The sequence below is a fragment of the Tachyglossus aculeatus genome, chromosome 18, assembly GCF_015852505.1.
Source record: "Tachyglossus aculeatus isolate mTacAcu1 chromosome 18, mTacAcu1.pri, whole genome shotgun sequence".
Classification (NCBI taxonomy): Eukaryota; Metazoa; Chordata; class Mammalia; order Monotremata; family Tachyglossidae; genus Tachyglossus; species Tachyglossus aculeatus.
The window spans coordinates 17,002,328-17,022,568 of record NC_052083.1 but is presented as its reverse complement, the minus strand read 5'-3'; the positions used below and the strand labels follow the sequence as shown (position 1 = coordinate 17,022,568).

The 20,241-nt window shown below is 43.6% G+C and overlaps 1 protein-coding gene across 1 annotated transcript in view; it reads left to right on the top strand.

Moving 5' to 3' along the window:
* Positions 1-1,777: 1,777 nt before the first annotated feature.
* The window catches only part of ABCA13 (ATP binding cassette subfamily A member 13), a 249,825-nt gene continuing 231,361 nt past the window's right edge, over positions 1,778-20,241 (top strand). The window contains exons 1-5 of the mRNA XM_038760086.1: positions 1,778-1,810; positions 2,472-2,565; positions 4,016-4,139; positions 15,324-15,478; positions 19,118-19,364. Coding sequence (XP_038616014.1) covers positions 1,778-1,810; positions 2,472-2,565; positions 4,016-4,139; positions 15,324-15,478; positions 19,118-19,364 — 653 coding nt within the window. The remainder of the gene's footprint in view (positions 1,811-2,471; positions 2,566-4,015; positions 4,140-15,323; positions 15,479-19,117; positions 19,365-20,241) is intronic.

The following is a 20,241-nucleotide window of genomic DNA, read 5'->3' as shown; positions in this document are numbered from 1 at the left end:
GGGCAGGGATCATTATCTTCCAACTCTATCGCATTCAATTCCTCCAAACGCTTAGTACAGTCCTCTGCACACAGACAGGGCTCAACAAATGCTATTGATTGATTGATTGCTTTATAAAGTTCTGCATTGCGTAGCTCCCAAATCGTAAAAATGTCTCTTGATGTTACTTAGAGGCATAATATAGAAACCATTTTTAGGGGGAGATAACTTTTAGTAGTAGTAATAATAATATTTATTGAGCAGTGAGTGAAAGAAGCAGCGTGGCTCAGTGGAAAGAGCACAGGCTTGGGAGTCTGAGGTCATGGGTTCTAATCTTGGCTCTGCCACATGTCTGCTGTGTGACCTTGGACAAGTAATTTAACTTCTCGGAGCCTCAGTTACCTCATCTGTAAAATAGGGATTAAGACTGTGAGCCCCACATGGGACAACCTGATCACCTTGTATCTCCCCCAGCGCTTAGAACAGTGCTTAGTAAGTGCTTAACAAATGCCATTATTATTATTATTATAAGCACTGTGAAATACCAATGAGAGTAATGACACATTCCCTTCTCACAAGAAGTTTACACTCTAATGGGAGAGAAGACATAAAAATGTTTACATATAATAAAAATATATAATTGAATGTACTACTGAATAATTGAAAATGTATTTTTATTCACTGTACATTCATCACACACACACACAGAGGTTGGGTAGATTCTGAAGTCCTTGAGTGCAGAGATGGTGTCTATCAAGTCTATTGTATCAATCTCTTCCAAGTGCCTAGATTAGTGCTTTGCACACAGTAAGTGCTACATAAATAAAATACCATTGGTTGATAGATTGATGGATTGATTCATTCATTCATTCAATCGTATTTATTGAGTGCTTACTGTGTGCAGAGTGTGTGTACTAAGGGCTTGGGAAGTACAAGTTGGATCGATTGATATAAACAAATACATAAGTGCTAGAGATGACTGGTGGATTTCTACGATCTGGGGTGCTTGGGATGGAATGGGGAAGGCTTGGTGGATGAGTTGGGATTTGAGGAGTACTTGAATATGGATATCACTGTGGTCTACTGGATTTGGGCAAGGAAAATTTCCAGACCAGGGAAGCAGCACAAACAAGGGGATGGCAGTAGGAGAGGGGAGAGCAAGTGTTGGGGAAGGAAAAAGTTAATGCTGAGATGCCCCTGAGGGGGGACTGGGGTTCTCAGCTTCTAGGGGAAGGGCTCCCCAAGGTAATAATGTAGCATTGTGTGTTAAAATACAAGGGATCAATCAATCAATCAATCAATCAAATTTATTGAGCGCTTACTGTGTGCACTAAGCGCTTGGGAAGTACAAGTTGGCAACATATAGAGACAGTCCCTACCCAACAGTGGGCTCACAGTCTAGAAGGGGGAGAAAATACAAGGGATGAGAGAGAGAATATCAAGAGCCATTTGAAAATTGATAAGGAGCCCTGGTGGTGATGGAGGGGTGACTTTGAATAGCCATGCTAAGTGTAGGAAACATGCAAGTGCTTTGCTAAGCACCTCTGGGTGGTGATTATGTGAATTAGAATTAGATTATGTGAATTAGAGAGAAATAGGAGCCCAAGGGCGGGACAGAGGTCTTTTCTGGATCTCCAGCCGCAAGGTTTCTAGGTTTGTTGGAGGAGAGAAGCATCCTGCTAGGAGACAAGGGTCTTGGGGGGGACTCAGACTTTAAACTCAGCTCTAGTCACCAAGTGGGTGTCCTTGCCACTGACAGGGAGTAAGCGCTCAATAAATATGATTGATGATGATGATGATGACCAGGAGTCGCTTGGAGTCCTGTCCAAAGGTGAGGTGTAGTGAGAGGGTTGGTTTGGGAAGCAGCGTGTCTTAGTGGATAGAGCCTGAGAATCAGAAGGACCTGAGTTTCAATTCCAGCTCTGCTATGTGCCTGCTGTGTGACCTTGGATGAATCATATAACTTCTCTGGGCCTCAGTCACCTCATTTGTAAAATGGGGTTTAAGAGCGTGATCCCTGCGTGGAACTGGGACTGTGTCCAACCTGATTAAGTTGTATCTAACCCAGTGGTTAAAACAGTGCTTGGCACATAGTAAGATAATAATAATAATAATGTTGGTATTTGGTAAGCGCTTACTATGTGCAGAGCACTGTTCTGAGTGCTGGGGGCAATACAAGGAGATGTGGTTGTCCCATGTGGGGCTCACAGTCTTAATCCCCATTTTACAGATGAGGGAACTGAGGCACAGAGAAGTGGTGACTTGCCCAAGGTCACGCAGCAGACATGTGGGGGAGGCAGGATTCGAACCCATGACCTGTGACTCCCAAGCCCGCGCTCTTTCCATTGAGCCACACTGCTTCTCTGAGATGAGATGAGAAAAAAAGATGAGAAAAAGAAGAAGGAGGAAGAGGAGGAGGGTTACTTGTTGACCATTCAAGTTCTTTTTTGTCTGATTCTGACCCTAATCTTATTTTGTTTTTGTTTTTTCAGGTCCTTTCAGTATCTGAATTTCTCTGGCCATGCATGCTATTTCTCATTCTGACTGTAATCCGTTTCGAGGAACCGCCAAGATACAGAGAGAATTGTAAGCTTTACATTTAAGTCTGTTCTATGAATTATTAAAACAATAATAAGAACTCAAACTCCCTCCCCTTCATAAATGACAGACCACCACTCTCCTCACCTTCAAAGCCTTATTAAAATTATTAAATATAAATAAATATAAAATATAAAGTTACATCTCAAACAAGCCTTTCCCAATTAAGCACCTGGATTAGAATCTGTGACCTTCTGACTCCAAGGCCTGGGCTCTATCCACTCCACCATGCAGGGTTGCCCCACTGAGGCAGAGGCACCATGGGCGGGGGTCCGTGGCATCGCTTGGGGAGGGAGGGGAGCGTGATGACGGCGGGAAGGTGGGGGACATGGACCAGTGTTGGCTCCAGGGTGGAGGCAGCCCAGAGCTCACCCCTCTGCTCACCTCCGAGCCTGAGGAAGGCAAGAGAAACAATGTACATATTCATAACTTATTTATTCATTTTAATGCCTTGCCTTCCCTCTAGACGCCGTAAGCTCTTTGACGGCAGGGACGGTATCCAACAATTCCGTTGTACTGTATTCTCCCAAGAGCTTAGTTCAGTGCTCTGCACACAGTAAGCATTCAATGCATAGCATTGATTGATCGATTTAAAAATAATATATTCCATTTTATAAGCCACGAAAGAGTTTCTGAGGCTATCAGATCCCCAGAGATGTGGATGAGTGGCTCCTTAGCTGACGTAAGTTAAGCCCCTTAGTTTGGGCCTCAAAGTCAATATCTGACAAGTCAGAGATAACAACACTCGGAGACGTTTTGGCAGGAAGTGATGACCGTCTTAATCGACCCCTTTGGAAATTTACCATGAGGGTTAAGACCCTTCTCCTTTCAAAAAGGAATTACGGGATTTGGGTTCCCCACAAAGGGACAGAGCTGCCATTTTATGTTTTCCTTGTAGCATCCCCCCCCGGCCCCAACTTCAATTCTTTACACTGACATCTTGACTCAGTTGGCCGTGGATGTCTGCTGGGTGACCTGGGACAAGTCGCTTCACTTCTCCGGGCCTCAGTTACCTCAACTGTCAAATTGGTGTTAAGACTTCGAGCCCCATGTGGGACATAGATGGTGTTCAACATGATCACCTTGTATTCATTCTTTCAATCATATTTATTGAGCGCTTACTGTGTGCAGAGCACTGTACTAAGCTCTTGGAAAGTACAATTCAGCAACAGAGACAATCCCTACAATGGGCTCACAGTCTAGAATCTATCCCAGTGCTTAGAACAGTGCCTGGCACATAGCACTAAACAAACACCATAAAAAAAAGAACATGAGTGTGGGAGTCAGGGGATGAGTCAATCATTGTGCCAAGCGCTGGGGCAGAGGGAACATAATGAGAAGTAAATGGAATATCTTTCCTTTTAAACACAGTTCCATCGCGTACTCTTCATGCCTTTGGTTTCATTACTGTTTACACCTGTTTTGTGTTTGTACTTAGGTTATTTGCAACCTCGTGATTTGCCAAGCCAAGGTCTTTTTCTCTTTGCTCAAAGCCTTCTTTGTAATACTGGCTCAAGATGCAAGAACAGCAGTTACGCCGGTCCACAAAACAGCCACTTTCGGTGAGAAATGCATTTTAAAAGTTGGTTTGGGGAATGGAGAGGTGGAATTAACGGGCTGATATCCTTGTTGCCTTAAACCATGAGCTCCGTGTCTGCCAGCTCTATTTTCTATGGCATTTGTTAAACGCTTACTATGTGCCAGGCACTGTACTAAGTGCTGAGATGGATATAAGCTAATTAGGTCGGACACAGATCATGTCGCACAAGGGGCTACCAGTCTTGATCCCCGTTTTACAGAAGAAGTAACTGAGGCACAGAGGAGATAAGGGACTTGCTCAGGGTCACGTAACAGGGAAGTGGTGAAGCTGGGATCAGTGAGAAGGGGCGGTGGGCCGCTGAGCCCCCAGCGGATTCAGGATGGGGCAGTCTGCTCCGATGATCGACTCACCCCGAGTCGTTCTGACTCCCAAGCCTGTGCTCTATCCACTAGACCACACTGCTTCTATTGTATTACCCCAAGCGCTTAATTAACACATGCTCTTTTCTGAGTTAGCTCTCAATAAATATCATCGATTGATTGTTGGATAACTTTAAAAATGTTTCAGAAATGCCAGCAGTAAGTTGGACCTCTTCTCCATTGATTCCAAGTTTATATTCCCACTGTGCCTACCTCTGACCCCTTGTTCACATCCTTCCTCCTGAGGAAGAATGATGAAGATTTCAGACCAAAAACTGCCCAACCATAAACTAATAGGGCTAGGCACAAATGTAATGTACAAAGGCAGGGCAAGGAAATTTCTCACTAATACAATGGGTACAGGATCTCACTCTTGACCCTTCCTCTCTCTTGGCCTAGTGGATAGAACAGGGGCCTGGGGTCAGAAGGACCTGGGTTCTAATCCCGGCCCCGCCACTTGTGTTCTGTGTGACCTTGGGCAAGTCGCCTCACTTTTCTGTGCCTCATTTACCTCATCTGTCGAATTGGGATTTAGACTTGAGCCCCATCTGGGACAGGGCTGTGCCCAACACGATTGCTTATATTGATCCCAGCGCTTAGTACAGTGTCTGGCACATAGTAAAGCATTTTACAAATACTACCGTTACTTATTACTTATTATGATAAGTAATAATAATAACCCTATTCTCCACCCCCAGCCAGGGATTGTGACCCCTTTCAAATCCACCAGATCACAGCTCTCCCCATCTTCAAAGCCCTTCTGAAATCCCACCTCCTTCAGGATTCGTTTGACTTTTTCCCAAGTTCTGTCTTCCCATCTACCTCCTTAGCACTTACGCGATCACTTTTCTACAGGCCAATTTCTATACTTCACTACTTCAGCACTTATTTTGTTACCTATCCATATTTCCCTTCTCTTTTTCCTCCTATTAGAAATTTATTCTGGATCTGTGTCTCCCATTAAGTTGTAAATTTCCCAAGGGCAGGGATCACATTCTTCACTTTTATTTGTTTTTTCTCAAGCAGCTAGAAAAGTGCCTTGCCCAAAGCGGTGCTAAATAGAAACTGTCAGTTGACTGGATGCCTGATGGAGAAGGAAGGTTCTGACTTTGATCTGCTTTTATTTATTTTGATTCCTTAAATTCCACCCCTGAAATTGGGCGAGCGAACTCTCTGCTCTAGCTCAGCGAAATTAACAAGCCCCCCCAGTCTGTTGAAGAATGGCTTCTGGGCTTACCATTACTTGACACACTTTAGATGTGCACTCTTGTACGTTTTGTAAGTTTTTGTTTTTCTTCCACTTTATATGGGTTCACTACTCACAGAATGAACTGAGCTCCAAAGCTCACCATAAAAGCTCATTTACAAAGTCCTAGGTTCTGCTCTCTTCAATTCAAAACCACTGAGACCTGTAATTTTCTCTTAGGTTGCACCTGAAACTCCATCCAAGTTCATTTATTTGGCATTTTAAACAAAACATGGGTCAAGTTGGGATTTGAAAGGAAAATTCCATTCAAGTAGAGATTCACCTGATCCTCAGTATTGTAAAGATCAGCTCTTACTTGACTGGTTTTGTTGTAGCGTTTTCACTGCATTCTAATGAAAAGCTTGGTAGCCCAAACAGATTAGTGGTGCCGGCCGAATAACTGAATAATAATAATAATAATAATGGCATTTATTAAGCACTTACTATGTGCAAAGCACTGTTCTAAGTGCTGGGGAGGTTACAAGGTGATCAAGTCGTCCCACATGGGGCTCACAGTCTTCATCCCCATTTTACAGATGAGGTAACTGAGGCACAGAGAGGTTAAGTGACTTGCCCGAAGTCACACAGTTGACAATCGGCAGAGCCAGGATTTGAACCCATGACCTCTGACTCCAAGCCCATGCTCTTTCCACTGAGCCACCCTGCTTCTCTATGTAGTTTGTGCGTGTGGGGTGGTGTGTGGGGTGGTGTGCGGAGTGATCTGTGGGTGTGTATGCATAGAAAGAATCTTTGGTTGAGTGAGGGAAATTTGCTCGGTTTTCCACATATGCTGCCTCCACATCCCCTCCTTCAATCTCTTCTTATCCACAACTAAACTGGCTTCCACCCCTTTCATTTCACAGACACTACCTCCCTAGGGTCACCAATGATGTCTTTTGTCAAATCCAATGGCTTCTACTCCATTGCAATCCTCTTCAACCGCTCAGATACCTTTGACATCATGGACCATCCCATCCCCTTGGAAGACTATCTAACCTTGGTTTCACCAACACTGTCTTCTCCTGGTTCTCTTTCTGTCTCATAGGTTGTTCCTCCTCAGTCTCTTTCACAGACTTCTCCTCTGCCTCCCACCATTTAACCCTGGGGGGCCCCTCAAGGCTAAGTCTGTGTCCCCTTCAATTCTCCATCTACACCCACTTCCTTGGAGGACTCCTTGACTCCCATGGCTCCAACTATCACCTCTATGCAGAAGATTTCCAAATGTACCTCTCCAGCCCTGACCTCTCTCCTTCTCTGCCATCTCGTATGTCTTCTTACCTTTAGAACATCGCCTCAAATTGAACGTGTTCAAAACAGAACTCCTCATCTTTCCACCCAAACCCTGTCCTTCTCCTGTCTTTCCCATCACTGTAGACAACACCGCTATCTTCCTCGACTCACAGACCTTGTCATTATGCTCTTCTCCTCTCTCTCATTCGATGTCAGCTCCTTGTGGTCAGGGAAAAGTGTCTACCCACTCTATTGCAATGAACTTTCCCAAGAGCTTAGTACAGTGCTCTGCACACTGTAAGTGCTCAATAAATACCTTTGAATGATTGATAATAGTACAGTGGTCTGCACACAGTAAGTACCAGGGTGAGGTGAGTAGTTCTGATTTTTATTCAGGCAGATTTGTTCTCATTTCCAGTGATGCATAGTATAGAAAAAGAGAGACTGTAGTCAGTTCTTTCATAACATGGGGGTTGTATTCTTGAAATACCCCACATTTAATAAAAGCTTATGATTTAGTACCCACCCTGTGTCTGCCACCATGCTCATAAGCGCAACTATTTTTTTTTTTTGATGGCATTTGTTAAGCGCTTACTATGTGCAGAGCACTGTTCTAAGCGCTGGGGGGGATACATGGTGGTCAAATTGTCCCACGTGGGGCTCAGTCTTCATCCCCATTTTACAGATGAGGTAACTGAGGCTCGGGGAAGTTAAGTGACTTGCCCAAGGTCACCCAGCAGACATGTGGCAGAGTCGGGATTTGAACCCATGACCGCCGACTCCAAAGCCCGTGCTCTTTCCACTGAGCCACGCTGTTACATTCTATCTGGGCAGGTGTCATAACTTTGTATCCACAATGAGTAGTAAAAACAAAACCCAAAAAACATGCATTCTATCGGGAACTGACTGTATATATAAGGAATAATTTCAATTATGTTGCCAACATCAGCTCATAACTTGAAAGTGAGTGAAAGTGAGTAGAAAAGCAGTGTGGCCTATTGGAAAGAGCTCAGGTCTGGGAGTTAGAGGACCCGGGTTCTAATACTAGCTCTGCCGCTTGACTGCTGTGTGACCTTGGGTAAGTCACTTAACTTCTCTCTGCCTGAGTTTCCTCATCTGTAAAAAGGAGATTCAATACCTCTTGTCCCTGTTACACAGACTGTGAACCCTATGTAGGACAGGGACTGTGTCTGATCTGGTTATTGTGTATCAATCCTAAGCCTTTAACACAAAGTAAGTGTTAAACAAGTACCACAGTTATTATCACTTACACGTTTACCTTTTTCACTGTCAAGAATCTCCTTCAAAGAGACAGTTGAAATTATGAAGTATAAGTTCTCTCTGTACCTTCCCCTTTTATATTCTTACACTATCCCCTTTCTCTATTTCCTCTTTCTCTCTTTTTGACTTTAAAATTTTGACTCCTGTTTTCAAAGTCCATTCTCTTTAGCCATGGGTTTTTCTCTCTATGAACCGCACTAATCCCTTCTGGCTTGGTTTCACCAGTGACCTCTTATCACCTGGGGGTATTTCTACACAACGGATGTTGATGTGTATTTAATAATGATACCATTTATTAAATGCTTACTATGTGCAAAACACTGTTCTAAGCGCTGGGGAGGTTACAAGGTGATCAGGTTGTCCCACGCAGTAGTCATCCCCATTTTCCAGATGAGGGAACTGAGGCACAGAGAAGTTAAGTGACTTGCCCAAAGTCACGCAGCTGGAAATTGGTGGAGCTGGGATTTGAACCCATGACCTCTGACTCCAAAGCCCGGGCTCTTTCCACTGAGCCACGCTGCTTCCCCGCTATCGGAAGTAGTGGTTTATTTTATTTGTGTTTTTGTCAGTCTCTTCTAGTTGGTTGTACATTCCTCAAGGGCAGAGACTGTCTTATTCCTGCCTAGATCCCAATAGAGTGACGCACATACATTCCATAAATATTGATGACTTCCTCTGTCTCTCATTCTCATTTCCTACCTCTTTCTTAAGTATTAAAATCTATGCCGTGGAGTTAGCTGCTGATTTGCATGACCACTAGAGATAACGTTAATAAGGATTTTTATGCCACTGTTGGATTTGGCGCAATTTATGGGTTTATGGCTCTGGGGCTACCTCTCTCCAGAGACACGACTAAAATAAAAAGAGGGAATAGAAATTGGTCACCAACAGGAAATAGCTCAGTGGCTTTTGGAAAACAAATGATGAAAGATATCAAAGTGAATGGATCATAGGGACTCTGAAATGGTCTTCAATCAATCAATCATTTATATAGAGTGCTAATGGTGTGCAGAGCACTGTACTAAGCACTTGGGAGAGTAGACTATAACAGAGTTGGTAGACCCATTCCCTGTCCACAAGGAGTTTACAGTTTAGAGGAGACATTAATATAAATCCATAAATGGTAAAGAATTTTTGTTTCTGGTCTTGCTTTAGGTATCTGGGGCCTTTGGTTTCAAACTCTAAAATTCCGGCAAAGCTTCTGAATGCTCAAATATAGAGAATAGCTGTTTTCATTTTTATTTACCATTTATTTACCATTTCCTCAAAGTGTTAAATATGACTGGTGGAAATCTATTTGGGGGTTTTGCCATTACGATGTTATTGACATTTTTCTTACCAGCACAGATCTGAGAATGATCCACCTTTGATTTAATTTATGATCAGTGATCACTTTATTGCAATTGGGAAGCAGTGAGGCTTAGTGGAAAGAACATGGAACTAATCCCAGCTTCTCCACTGCCTGCTGGGTGACCTTGGGCAAGTCACTTAACTTCTGGAAGACGCAGAAAAGAGATTCAGGTCAGGGGGGTGGAGAGGGGAGCGACACGAAGGTAATCCACCTGGACATCGGGCTCTGCTGGAAGCACTAACTTGGCACTACCTGCCAGCCTCAACAGCTTCACATGCCTCCGGCCTCTCATGAGAAGTAACGTGGCCCAGTGGAAAGTGCTGAGAGTCAGAGGACCTGAGTTCTAATCTCAGTTCTGCCCCTTGCCTACTGTGTGACGTTGGGCAATCATTTAAGTTCTCTGTGCCTCATTTTCCTCATTTGTAAAACAAGGGTTCATTGTCTGCTCTTCCACCTACTTAGACTGTGAGTCCCATGTGGGACCGGGACTGTGACTGACACAATTGACTTGTATCTACCCCAACTCTTAGAATAATGCTTGGCACATAGTAAGTGCTTAACAGATACAATTGTCATTATCACTGTCATCAAATAATAATAATGATAATGACGAATATGGTATTTGTTAAGCGCTTACTATGGGCCGAGCACTGTTCTAAACGCTGGGGTAGATGCAAGGTAATCCGGTTGTCCCACGAGGGGCTCACAGCTTTAATCCGCGTTTTGCAGATGAAGTAACTGAGGCACAGAGAAGTTAAGTGGATTGCCCAAGTGGCAGAGCAGGATTAGAACCCATGTCCTCTGACTCCCAATCAGTCAATCGTATTTATTGAGCTCTTACTGTGTGCAGAGCACTGTACTAAGCGCTTGGGAAGTACAAGGTGACAACATCTAGAGACAGTCCCTACCCAACAGTGGGCTCACAGTCTAAAAGGGGGAGACAGAGAACAAAACCAAACATAGTAACAAAATAAAATAAATAGAATAATGTACAAATAAAATAAATAGAGTAATAAATATGTACAAACATATATACAGGTTCTGTGGGGAAGGGAAGCAGAGGGATGGAGAGGGGGGCTTAACAAATGCCATCATTAGTATTATTATTATTATTATTATTATTAATAGAGACGATGGAATGAATGAAAGAGATGCGAGGCAATCAATCAATCAATCATATTTATTGAGCGCTTACTGTATGCAGAGCACTGTACTAAGCGCTTGGGAAGTCCAAGTTGGCAACATATAGAGACAGTCCCTACCCAACAGTGGGCTCACAGTCTGAAAGGGGGAGACAGAACAAAACCAAACATACTAACAAAATAAAATCAGTAGAATAGATATGTACAAGTAAAATAGAGTAATAAATATGTACAAACATATATCCATGTGCTGAGGGGAAGGGAAGGAGGTAAGATGGGGGGGATGGAGAGGGGGGCTTAACAAATGCCATCATTAGTATTATTATTATTAATAGAGACGATGGAATGAATGAAAGAGATGCGAGGCAATCAATCAGTCGTATTTATTGAGCGCTTACTGTGTGCAGAGCACTGGACTAAGCGCTTGGGAAGTACAAGTTGGCAACATGTAGAGACGGTCCCTACCCAACAGCGGGCTCACAGTCTAGAAGGGGGAGACAGAGAACAAAACCAAACATAGTAACAAAATAAAATAGAATAGATACGTACAAGTAAAATAAATAAATAGAGTAATAACTATGTACAAACATATATACAGGTGCTGTGGGGAAGGGAAGGAGGTAAGATGGGGGGATTGAGAGGGGGGCTTAACAAATGCCATCATTAGTATTATTATTATTATTAATAGAGACGATGGAATGAATGAAAGAGATGCGAGGCAATCAATCAGTCGTATTTATTGAGCGCTTACTGTGTGCAGAGCACTGGACTAAGCGCTTGGGAAGTCCAAGCTGGCAACATCTAGAGACGGTCCCTACCCAACAGCGGGCTCACAGTCTAAGCCGCATTCCTTCTTCAAACTAAACAGGTGGTGCCAGGGGGTAGATGCCAGGGGGTAGATCTCAAATTCCCGCCAGGCGATCGCTCTACTAGCCCTCTCAGGGTTGCACCTGCAGAGTTTCCAGCACTCTATCAGTCTTTACTACGGGAGGGAGAGTCAAGCAGAGGCCCACCCATTCCATTCTTGGCTTCGCCAGTGGCTAGTGAGTGGTAGGCAATCTGCTACAAGCCAAGACTCTCCCGTGCTGGGCAGCAGCGACATGGGAAAGAGTCGAGGGCGAAGACTCAGTTTTACTGTGTGGAAGGAGGCAATGGTGAACCACTTCTGGATTTTTTACTAGAGAACTCTATGGATCCACTACTAGAACAATGGCAGATGGAGGTGGGGCGTTCTGGGGGAGATGTGTCCACGGCGTTGCTAACGGTTGGAGACGACTCAACAGCATAAGACAAGACAAGGTTGCTCCACTGGCTGAATTCTCCTCAATGCACTAGCAAGCTTTCATTCCCCAGGAGCAAAGGGGCCCTAGTCAGTGAATCAATCAGTCAGTCGTATTTATTGAGCGCTTACTGTGTGCAGAGCACTATACTGAGTGCTTGGGAGAGTTCAGTTGATTGACTGATTGATTAGAAAGGGGAGACATGCAACAAAACAAAGCATATTAACAAAATAAAATCAATAAAATAGTAAATATAAAATTAATAGAATAGTGAATGTTCTCTCCACCAGGCTACACCGTTTCCTCTTCATTAGAGTCAACGTTTCGGTAGCACATATGCTTGGATAGGATCCCATCATTACTAGCACCATCTTCCAGTCTGAATGGCAGCTACGGGGAAGCAGCATGGCTCAGTAGAAAGAGCACGGGCTTTGGATTCAGAGGTCAGGGGTTCAAATCCCGGCTCCGCCACTTGTCAGCTGTGTGACTTTGGGCAATTCACTTCACTTCTCTGTGCCTCAGTTCCCTCATCTGTAAAATGGAGATTAAGACTGTGAGCCCCCTGTGGGACAACATGATCACCTTGTAACCTCCCCAGTGCTTAGAACAGTGCTTTGCACATAGTAAGCACTTAATAAATGCCATTATTATTATTATTACAATAAGACAACATAACATTCACATTTACCTCCTCCTTTTGCCTGGCTGAGATCCCAATGGCTGGGACCCCTCCTCAATTCTTCTCACGTATAAGGGAAGAGAAGGGATGGAGCCTCAACTGGGTGGTTGCAACCACAACAGGACAGTTTCCCCCACGCGAACGTTGTGCCAGAGCAGGGAAAGCCTGGTACTTCTGCCAGGATTTTTGAAGAATTAGGGTTTATATGGGCTCTGTGTGTGGCAGGAGGGTGGGAGGGGATGAGGGTGATAGAAAGAGAGAGAGAGAGAGAGATCTTGGTTTTGCCACTAAGGGAAACACAGCACTGGGGGTGGAAAGAAACGGGAAAAATCAGAAGCAACAACAACATTTATTAATCAGCTGCAGGGTTTGGAGAATTGCACTGAATGCACTAAGGGAGACAGGCAAATATGGAGGAAAGAGGAAAAGACCTTAGCCATTTTATTCTGCATTAGACCAACAGCCTATTGAGTCCATCCCTTCCTCTCCACCGAAATTTAGTACAGTGCTGTGTATGCAGTAAGCGCTCAATAAACATGAATGAATGAATAAACGAAAACCAGATTTGAAGATGGTAATTGGTGTGAGCTTCAAAGCACATGAACAAGAGGGTATTTGGAGTGAACAATAACCAGGGCTGTTGTAGGTTTTGGGGGAGGTGAGTGTTACCAGAGTGATGCCTTGGCCAGATGAATCTGCTGGCTTTGAACTATAATTTGGTTCTTATCCAATTAAGTCTTCCTATAAATCAAAAACCACAATTTAAAAATTCACATACTATGGAAACCCTGTCCCATCAGTGGATACAAAAGCCATTACGTTAAATCTTCATGAAGTTTCTCTTCAACAAAATTGTTGTTGCATTTCCACAGTATGGTAGACACTCTGAAAAGCTTACATTAGGTGACAAAACTCTAATTTGATTGGACAAGTTTGAATCATATTTCCACTATACTCACTAATTAAAACTGAGTAGCTCTGTACCGCAAATTTTATGGAACTTTTCCACTCGTGCATAACGCACAGTCCCTTGCCCTGTGTGAATCTGTCATCAAGGGAGGACCGTACAGTAGTATTCAATGCACACAGGTAAACACTGCCTTGAAGATACTTTACAATGTAAAATTTCAAGTGAAACATGTTTCCAGTTGATGGTTCATTCTTGATTCCTTTCGAAACTGACCCGACATCTCTTCTCTCCTGATACTCCCTAGGTAAGCCATCTCAGACCTGCCTCTTCCTGCTACTTTTAGCAATCTATTAGTCATCGACCGTATTTATTCAAGTGCATACCGTTTGCAGAGCACTGTCTTCATTCATTCGTATTTACTGAGCACTTACTGTGTGCAAAACAGTGCATTAAGCACTTGGGAGAGTACAGTCCAACAGAGTAGGTAGACATGATCCCTGCCCACAAAGAACTTACAGTCTAGAAGGGAAGACAGACTTTAAAATATAGTACGGATATTCATTCAATCATATTTATTGAGCGCTTACTGTGTGCAGAGCACTCCGTACTGACGCTTGCACTGTACTAAGCGCTAAGGATATGATCATAAGTGCTGTGTGGCTGAGGGTAGGGTGAATATCAAGTGCTTAGATGATGTGGAGGCAAGTGCAAAGGTAACACAGAAGGGTAGGAGAGTAGGGGAAATGAGAACTTAGTTGGGGAAGGCCTCTTGGAGGAGATGTGATTGTTAAATAAGGCTGGTATAGTTGCTCTCATTATAATTAGCTTGCAGACAAAAGTGGTTCTTTTTTTGTTATGGCCTCTTACTCTTATCCATTCCCTGCAACTTCTTGTAGCCTTCCTTGTCTCTCTTTTTCCCTTGTCTTTCCTGCTCTTCTAAACTCCCTCTTTGCAGAAACAAGACTTAGGTTTCAGGAGTTGGGCCAAGATTGAAGAAATTCTATCAGAATTGGTCTGTGGAAAGAGGGAATTTGTGTGCGGCCCAAATCCTCTTAAAATAATGTGCTTTTCCCGGTTTTGGGTATTTACTTTTGAACAGGTTGCACTGAAAAAAACATTCAACAAGCACATGCCTCTTTGGATATTTAAAATGATTCTCAGATTCATGCTCGGTTATAATCCCTCCTAAAATTAAATTCAAGGACTTTGAAATGAAAGAGCAGGAACTCAAAACCCATTTAATTATTATGGAAAAAAGGCATCTTGAATTTCCCCCATTTCCCCAATCTGATAATTCTATGGTTTCCCAGGAAATTCCCATGTACATCTTAGATGAGTGTTCATGTTTCATGGCTTTCTGAGATCCTTGTAGCCAAGAGAGAAAGTTGGGCTTTCCAGGGAGTGTCAATGGCTTCAACTACCACTTCTATGTGGATGATACTCAAATCTTTATCTCCAGCCCTGATCTCTCTCTCCTCCTGCCTTCAAAACATTTCAATCTGGGTGTCCTCCAGTAACCTCAAACTTAATATGCCTAAAACAGCATCTTATCTGTTATTTGTTGCTGAACTGTACTTTCCAAGCGCTTAGTACAGTGCTCTGCCCACAGTAAGTGCTCAATAAATAAGATTGAATGAATTATTACCATTTTCTTTTCTCTGTTAAAAGGACTTCCAGAAACCAACCCGTTCAAGTCCCCAGCATGATGACGGGTGACCTCGCTTTTCTGAACGAGATGCAAGACCTTACTCAGGGGGTTTCGGCAACGATGGAAAAAGCTCTGACTTTGCGAAGGCTTTGGATGGAAGAGTCAAAGTGGTCCAGTAAGCAATTTTTTCTGTGCAGTGAGGTCTGGTCCAACTCTCCGATATGCAGAACATAAACCTTGTTGAAGGCCCACCTCCTCCAAGAGGTCTTCCCTGACTAAACCCTCCTTTCCTCTTCTCCCACTCCCTTCTGCGTCACCCTGCCTTGCTCCGTACATACATTCCCCTCCCAACCACACAGCACTTATATACATATCTGTAATTTATTTATTTATATTAATGCCTGTGCTCCCCTAGACTGTAAGCTCATTGTGGGCTGGGAATATGACTGGGAATGGTTGTATTGTACTCTCCCAAGTGCTTAGTACAGTGCTTGGCACATAGTAAGTGTTAAATAATCCATGGCTCAACTGCCTTATGCATATCAGAAAGGATAGTTTGAAATCCCATGGAGACATTCACTGGCGTGAACTGTAAAATACATTGCTCACCTATCTATGGCATAGAGAAGCAGTGTGGCTCAGTGGAAAGAGCCCGGGCTTTGGAATCAGAGGTCATGGGTTCAAATCCCGGCTCTGCCAATTGTGAGATGTGTGACTTTGAGCAAGTCACTTCACTTCTCTCTGCCTCAATTCCCTCATCTGTAAAATGGGGATTAAGACTGTGAGCCCCCCGTGGGACAACCCGATCACCTTGTAACCTCTCCAGCACTTAGAACAGTGCTTTGCACATAGTAAGCGCTTAATAAGTGCTATTATTATTATTATTATTATTGTTATTATTATTATTATTATTATTATTGTTATTATTATTATTATAGCTATGGCACAAGGAGCAGTGCGGCTTAATGACTAGAGAATGGCCTGGGAGTCAGAAGGACCTGAGTTCCAATCCTGGCTCTGCCATATGTCTGCTGTGTGATCTTGGGCAAGTCACTTACCTTCTCTGTGCCTCGGTTACCTCAGCTGTAAAATGTGAATTAAGAGTGTGAGCCTCATGTAGGACAGGGACTGTGTTCAACCTGAATGACTTGTTTCTACTCCAGTGCTTAGAATAGTGCTTGGCACATAGTAAGCGCTTAACACAGACCATAATAATTATTGTCATTATTATTTAAGCGCTTACTATATATGAAGTACTGTATTAAGCACTGATTAATGCAAGTTAATCAGGCATTTGTGCTCATTGCTTTAATGGATTGCTGAGCTAGACAGCAGAGTTCTACATCGCCTGGCTTTGCTTTTGGGCTGGGTGGACCATGGCCTAAACAATAGCCACTAATAATAATAATAATATTTGTTAAACAGTTACTGTGTGTCAAGTATCTTTCTTAGTGATAGGGTAGAATTAAGGTTTAGCACAGTCCTGTTCCAGATGGGGCTCACGACCTAAGTAGCTGGGAAGACCCATATTGAATCCACATTTTGCAGATGAGGGAACTGAGGCACAGAGAAGTTATAAGTGACTAATCCAAGGGTTACAGAGCAGGCAAACGGCAGTGTTAGAATTCGAACCCAGGTCATCGGACTCCCAGGACCGGGCTCTTTCGATTAAGCCACACTGCTTCTCAATCTGGGTTCTGCCTAGGTTAGGTAGTGTGCATTCCTCTCTTACATTCCCATCTGGTCTGCACAGGGCCCTAAAATACCACCTTCAATCGATGCTCGTGACTAATTTACTGAAATAACCATTAATAAGTGGTTGATGTTCTGATCCAGATCCAAAGAAAATATCCCGGTACAAAAAACTTCCCCCATGAGGAGAATCATCATTTCAGATAGAATTCTAAGTGTTAACCTAAAATTAAATGTAGAATCTGCATGGAACTATTCAAGCCTCCGTGCTTCTATTTAATAAAATGTGTTTTCCCTGTTAAGTGCTATTTTTAGAATGGATGCAATTTTCTTTAAGGATGCTTGTTAAATGCTTACTCCGTGTGGGGCCCTGTCCCAAGTTCTGGGGTAGATACAAAGTAATAATAGTAATAATTGTGGCATTTGTTAAGCACTTACTATGTGCCAAGCACTGTACTAAGCACTGGGGTGGATACAAGCAAATCGGGTTTCTCTTGAGATTGAAATTTGAATGATTTCATGAAGGCAAGAGCTAAATTCCAATTGTTTCCACAAGGGATTAGCCATCTCTCCCTACCCTTTGGCAACTGAGACCCACGTAAGCTGAAGTTGGCTCTTCAGAATCAAATGCTTTTACAGTATTATTGATGGCATACTACCCTACCAAATAATGGATGTTTATGCATGAAATTATGCTCCCAGCTAGGAAGAAGCTGTTTAATTTTAAACTAATGGCTACATTATTGCTGCAATATAAAGGAAACTCTTTGAGATATACAGCAGATATTACAATTTCATGCAGCAACCTATGAAATACAGCATTTTTTGAATACATTTCACTGCTTAAACCAGGCATGTCAAACTTAATCCTATTGATGTGCTACTGATTTCGTCACATATTCCTAGGTGGGCCTCACTTTTAAAAATCTGTAAACCGTCAATATATTCTTTGTAAAATCACTAGCAATAACAACAACATTATCATCGTTATTAATAATAATTTTATTTATTTCGTTTTACATCAAAAGGAAGCGAAATTGATGAATGGAACTATCTTTAATGATCTTTCACAGATACTGTGTTTACGGCAAGGACTTACATGGGGACAGGAACAGTGATGACTGCAGAAAAAAGAGACTTAGAGAGACAAACAGAGGGACATAGAGAGACCCATGGGCAGGGAGTACTGCTAAAAACATTCCAGTATGGAATAATAATAACACATAATAATAATGATAACTGTGGTATTTGTTAAGTGCTCACTATGTGCCAGACACTGTCGTAAGCGCTTAGGGTGAATATAAGCAAATAGGAATGGACACATGGGGCTCACAGACTTAATCCTCATTTTACAGATGAGAGAACGGAGGCCCCAGAAAGTGAAATGACTTGCCTAAGGTCACGCCGAGTTGGGATTAGAACCAGGTGTTTCTGAGTCCCAGGCCTGTGCTCTAACCACTACACCATGCTGCTTCTCATAATAACTGTTATGCATTGTGGTCCTCTGGGAACACACTGGCGAGGAGTCACTGGAAGCAGCAATGGTAGCGGCCTCTCCTCCTGTCCAGGAAATTGGAATAGTTGAGAAGAGGGATTGAGGGATTCTGGCTCAGCCCTGTCTTCCCTTCCACACTCTGCCCGGCTTTAGCCTGTCCGTCCTGGGTGGGCTGAATTTAATCTTTTAAACCCTTTCCCTTCTAATTACAATAATAATAATTATTATTATCTACATGTTTTGTTTTGTTGTCTGTCCCCCCCTTTTCTAGACTGTGAGCCCATTGTTGGGTAGGGACCGTCGCTATATGTTGCCGACTTGTACTTCCCAAGCACTTAGTACAGTGCTCTGCACATGGTAAGTGCTCAATAAATACGAATGAATGAGTGAATGAATGAATGGTACTTGTTAAGCGCTTACTATGTGCCGAGCGCTGTTCCAAACATTGGGGTCCATACAAGTTAATCAGGTTGGACACAGTCCCCGTCCCACACTCTTAATCCCCATTTTACAGATGAAGTAACTAAGGCCCAGAGAAGTGAACTGACTTGTCCAAGGTCACACAGCAGACATGTGGTGGTGACTCCTCTAAGCCATTCTGCTTCTCTACCCTATTGGGACCTTAAGGCGTTAGTCTGGTTGCAGTAGAAACCTTGAAACCCTACTTTGAGTACCCTACTTCCCCTACTCCCGCGCAACCAGGAGCTGACTCTGGGAAGCTGTGGTCACTCAGGACCAGAGCCTGGAAGTTGTGGTTCCTCAGAACCAGGGGCTGGAAGCCACAGGCTCTGAGGACCAGGCCTGGAAGCTGTGCTCACTCAGGACAAGGGCCTGGAACCCGGGGCCCCTCAGGACCAGGGGCGGGAAGCCACAGGCTCTGAGGACCAGGCCTGGAAGCTGTGGCCACTCAGGATGAGACATCAGACTCAGTCACTGTGAACCGAGGACCAGAAACTTTAGTCACGTCGGACCAGAAACTGGGCGCTGCAGTTCTTGAGACTCCAGGACTTCACTTAGACTTTCCCCATCCCTCCTTCCCTCTGCTGAACCCCAACACATATGCTACATCTCCTCTCTCACTCTCCTACTCTAACCCAGCCCTCATACTTCTCTACTGCTAATCTTTTCACTGTACTTTGATCTCGTCTATCTTGCCGCTGACCTCTCGACCACGTCCTGCCTCTGGCTTGTAACACCCTCCCTCTTCCCATCTGACAATTGCTGTCCCCCGCTTCAAAGTCTTATCGAAGGCACATCTCTTCCAAGCGGGCTGCCCTGACAAAGCTCTCCTTTCCTCTTCTCCCACTGCTTTCTGCATCACCGTAACTTGTTCTCTTTTTTCATCTCCCCTCCCAGCCCCACAGCGCCTATGTACATATCTGTAACTTATTTTTTTATAGTAATGTCTGTCTCCACTTCTAAACTGGAAGCTCACTGTGGATAGGAAAAGTGTCTGTTTATTGTTCTATTAATAATAATGGCATTTATTAAGCACTTACTATGTGCAAAGCACTGTTCTAAGCTCTGGGGAGGTTACAAGGTGATCAGGTTGTCCCACGGGGGGCTCACAGTCTTAATCCCCGTTTTCCAGATGAGGTAACTGAGGCACAGAGAAGTGAAGTGACTTGCCCAAAGTCACACAGGTGACAATTGACGGAGCCGGGATTTGAACCCATGACCTCTGACTCCAAAGCCCAGGCTCTTTCCACTGAGCCACGCTGCTTCTCTATGGTACTCTCCCAAGTGCTTAG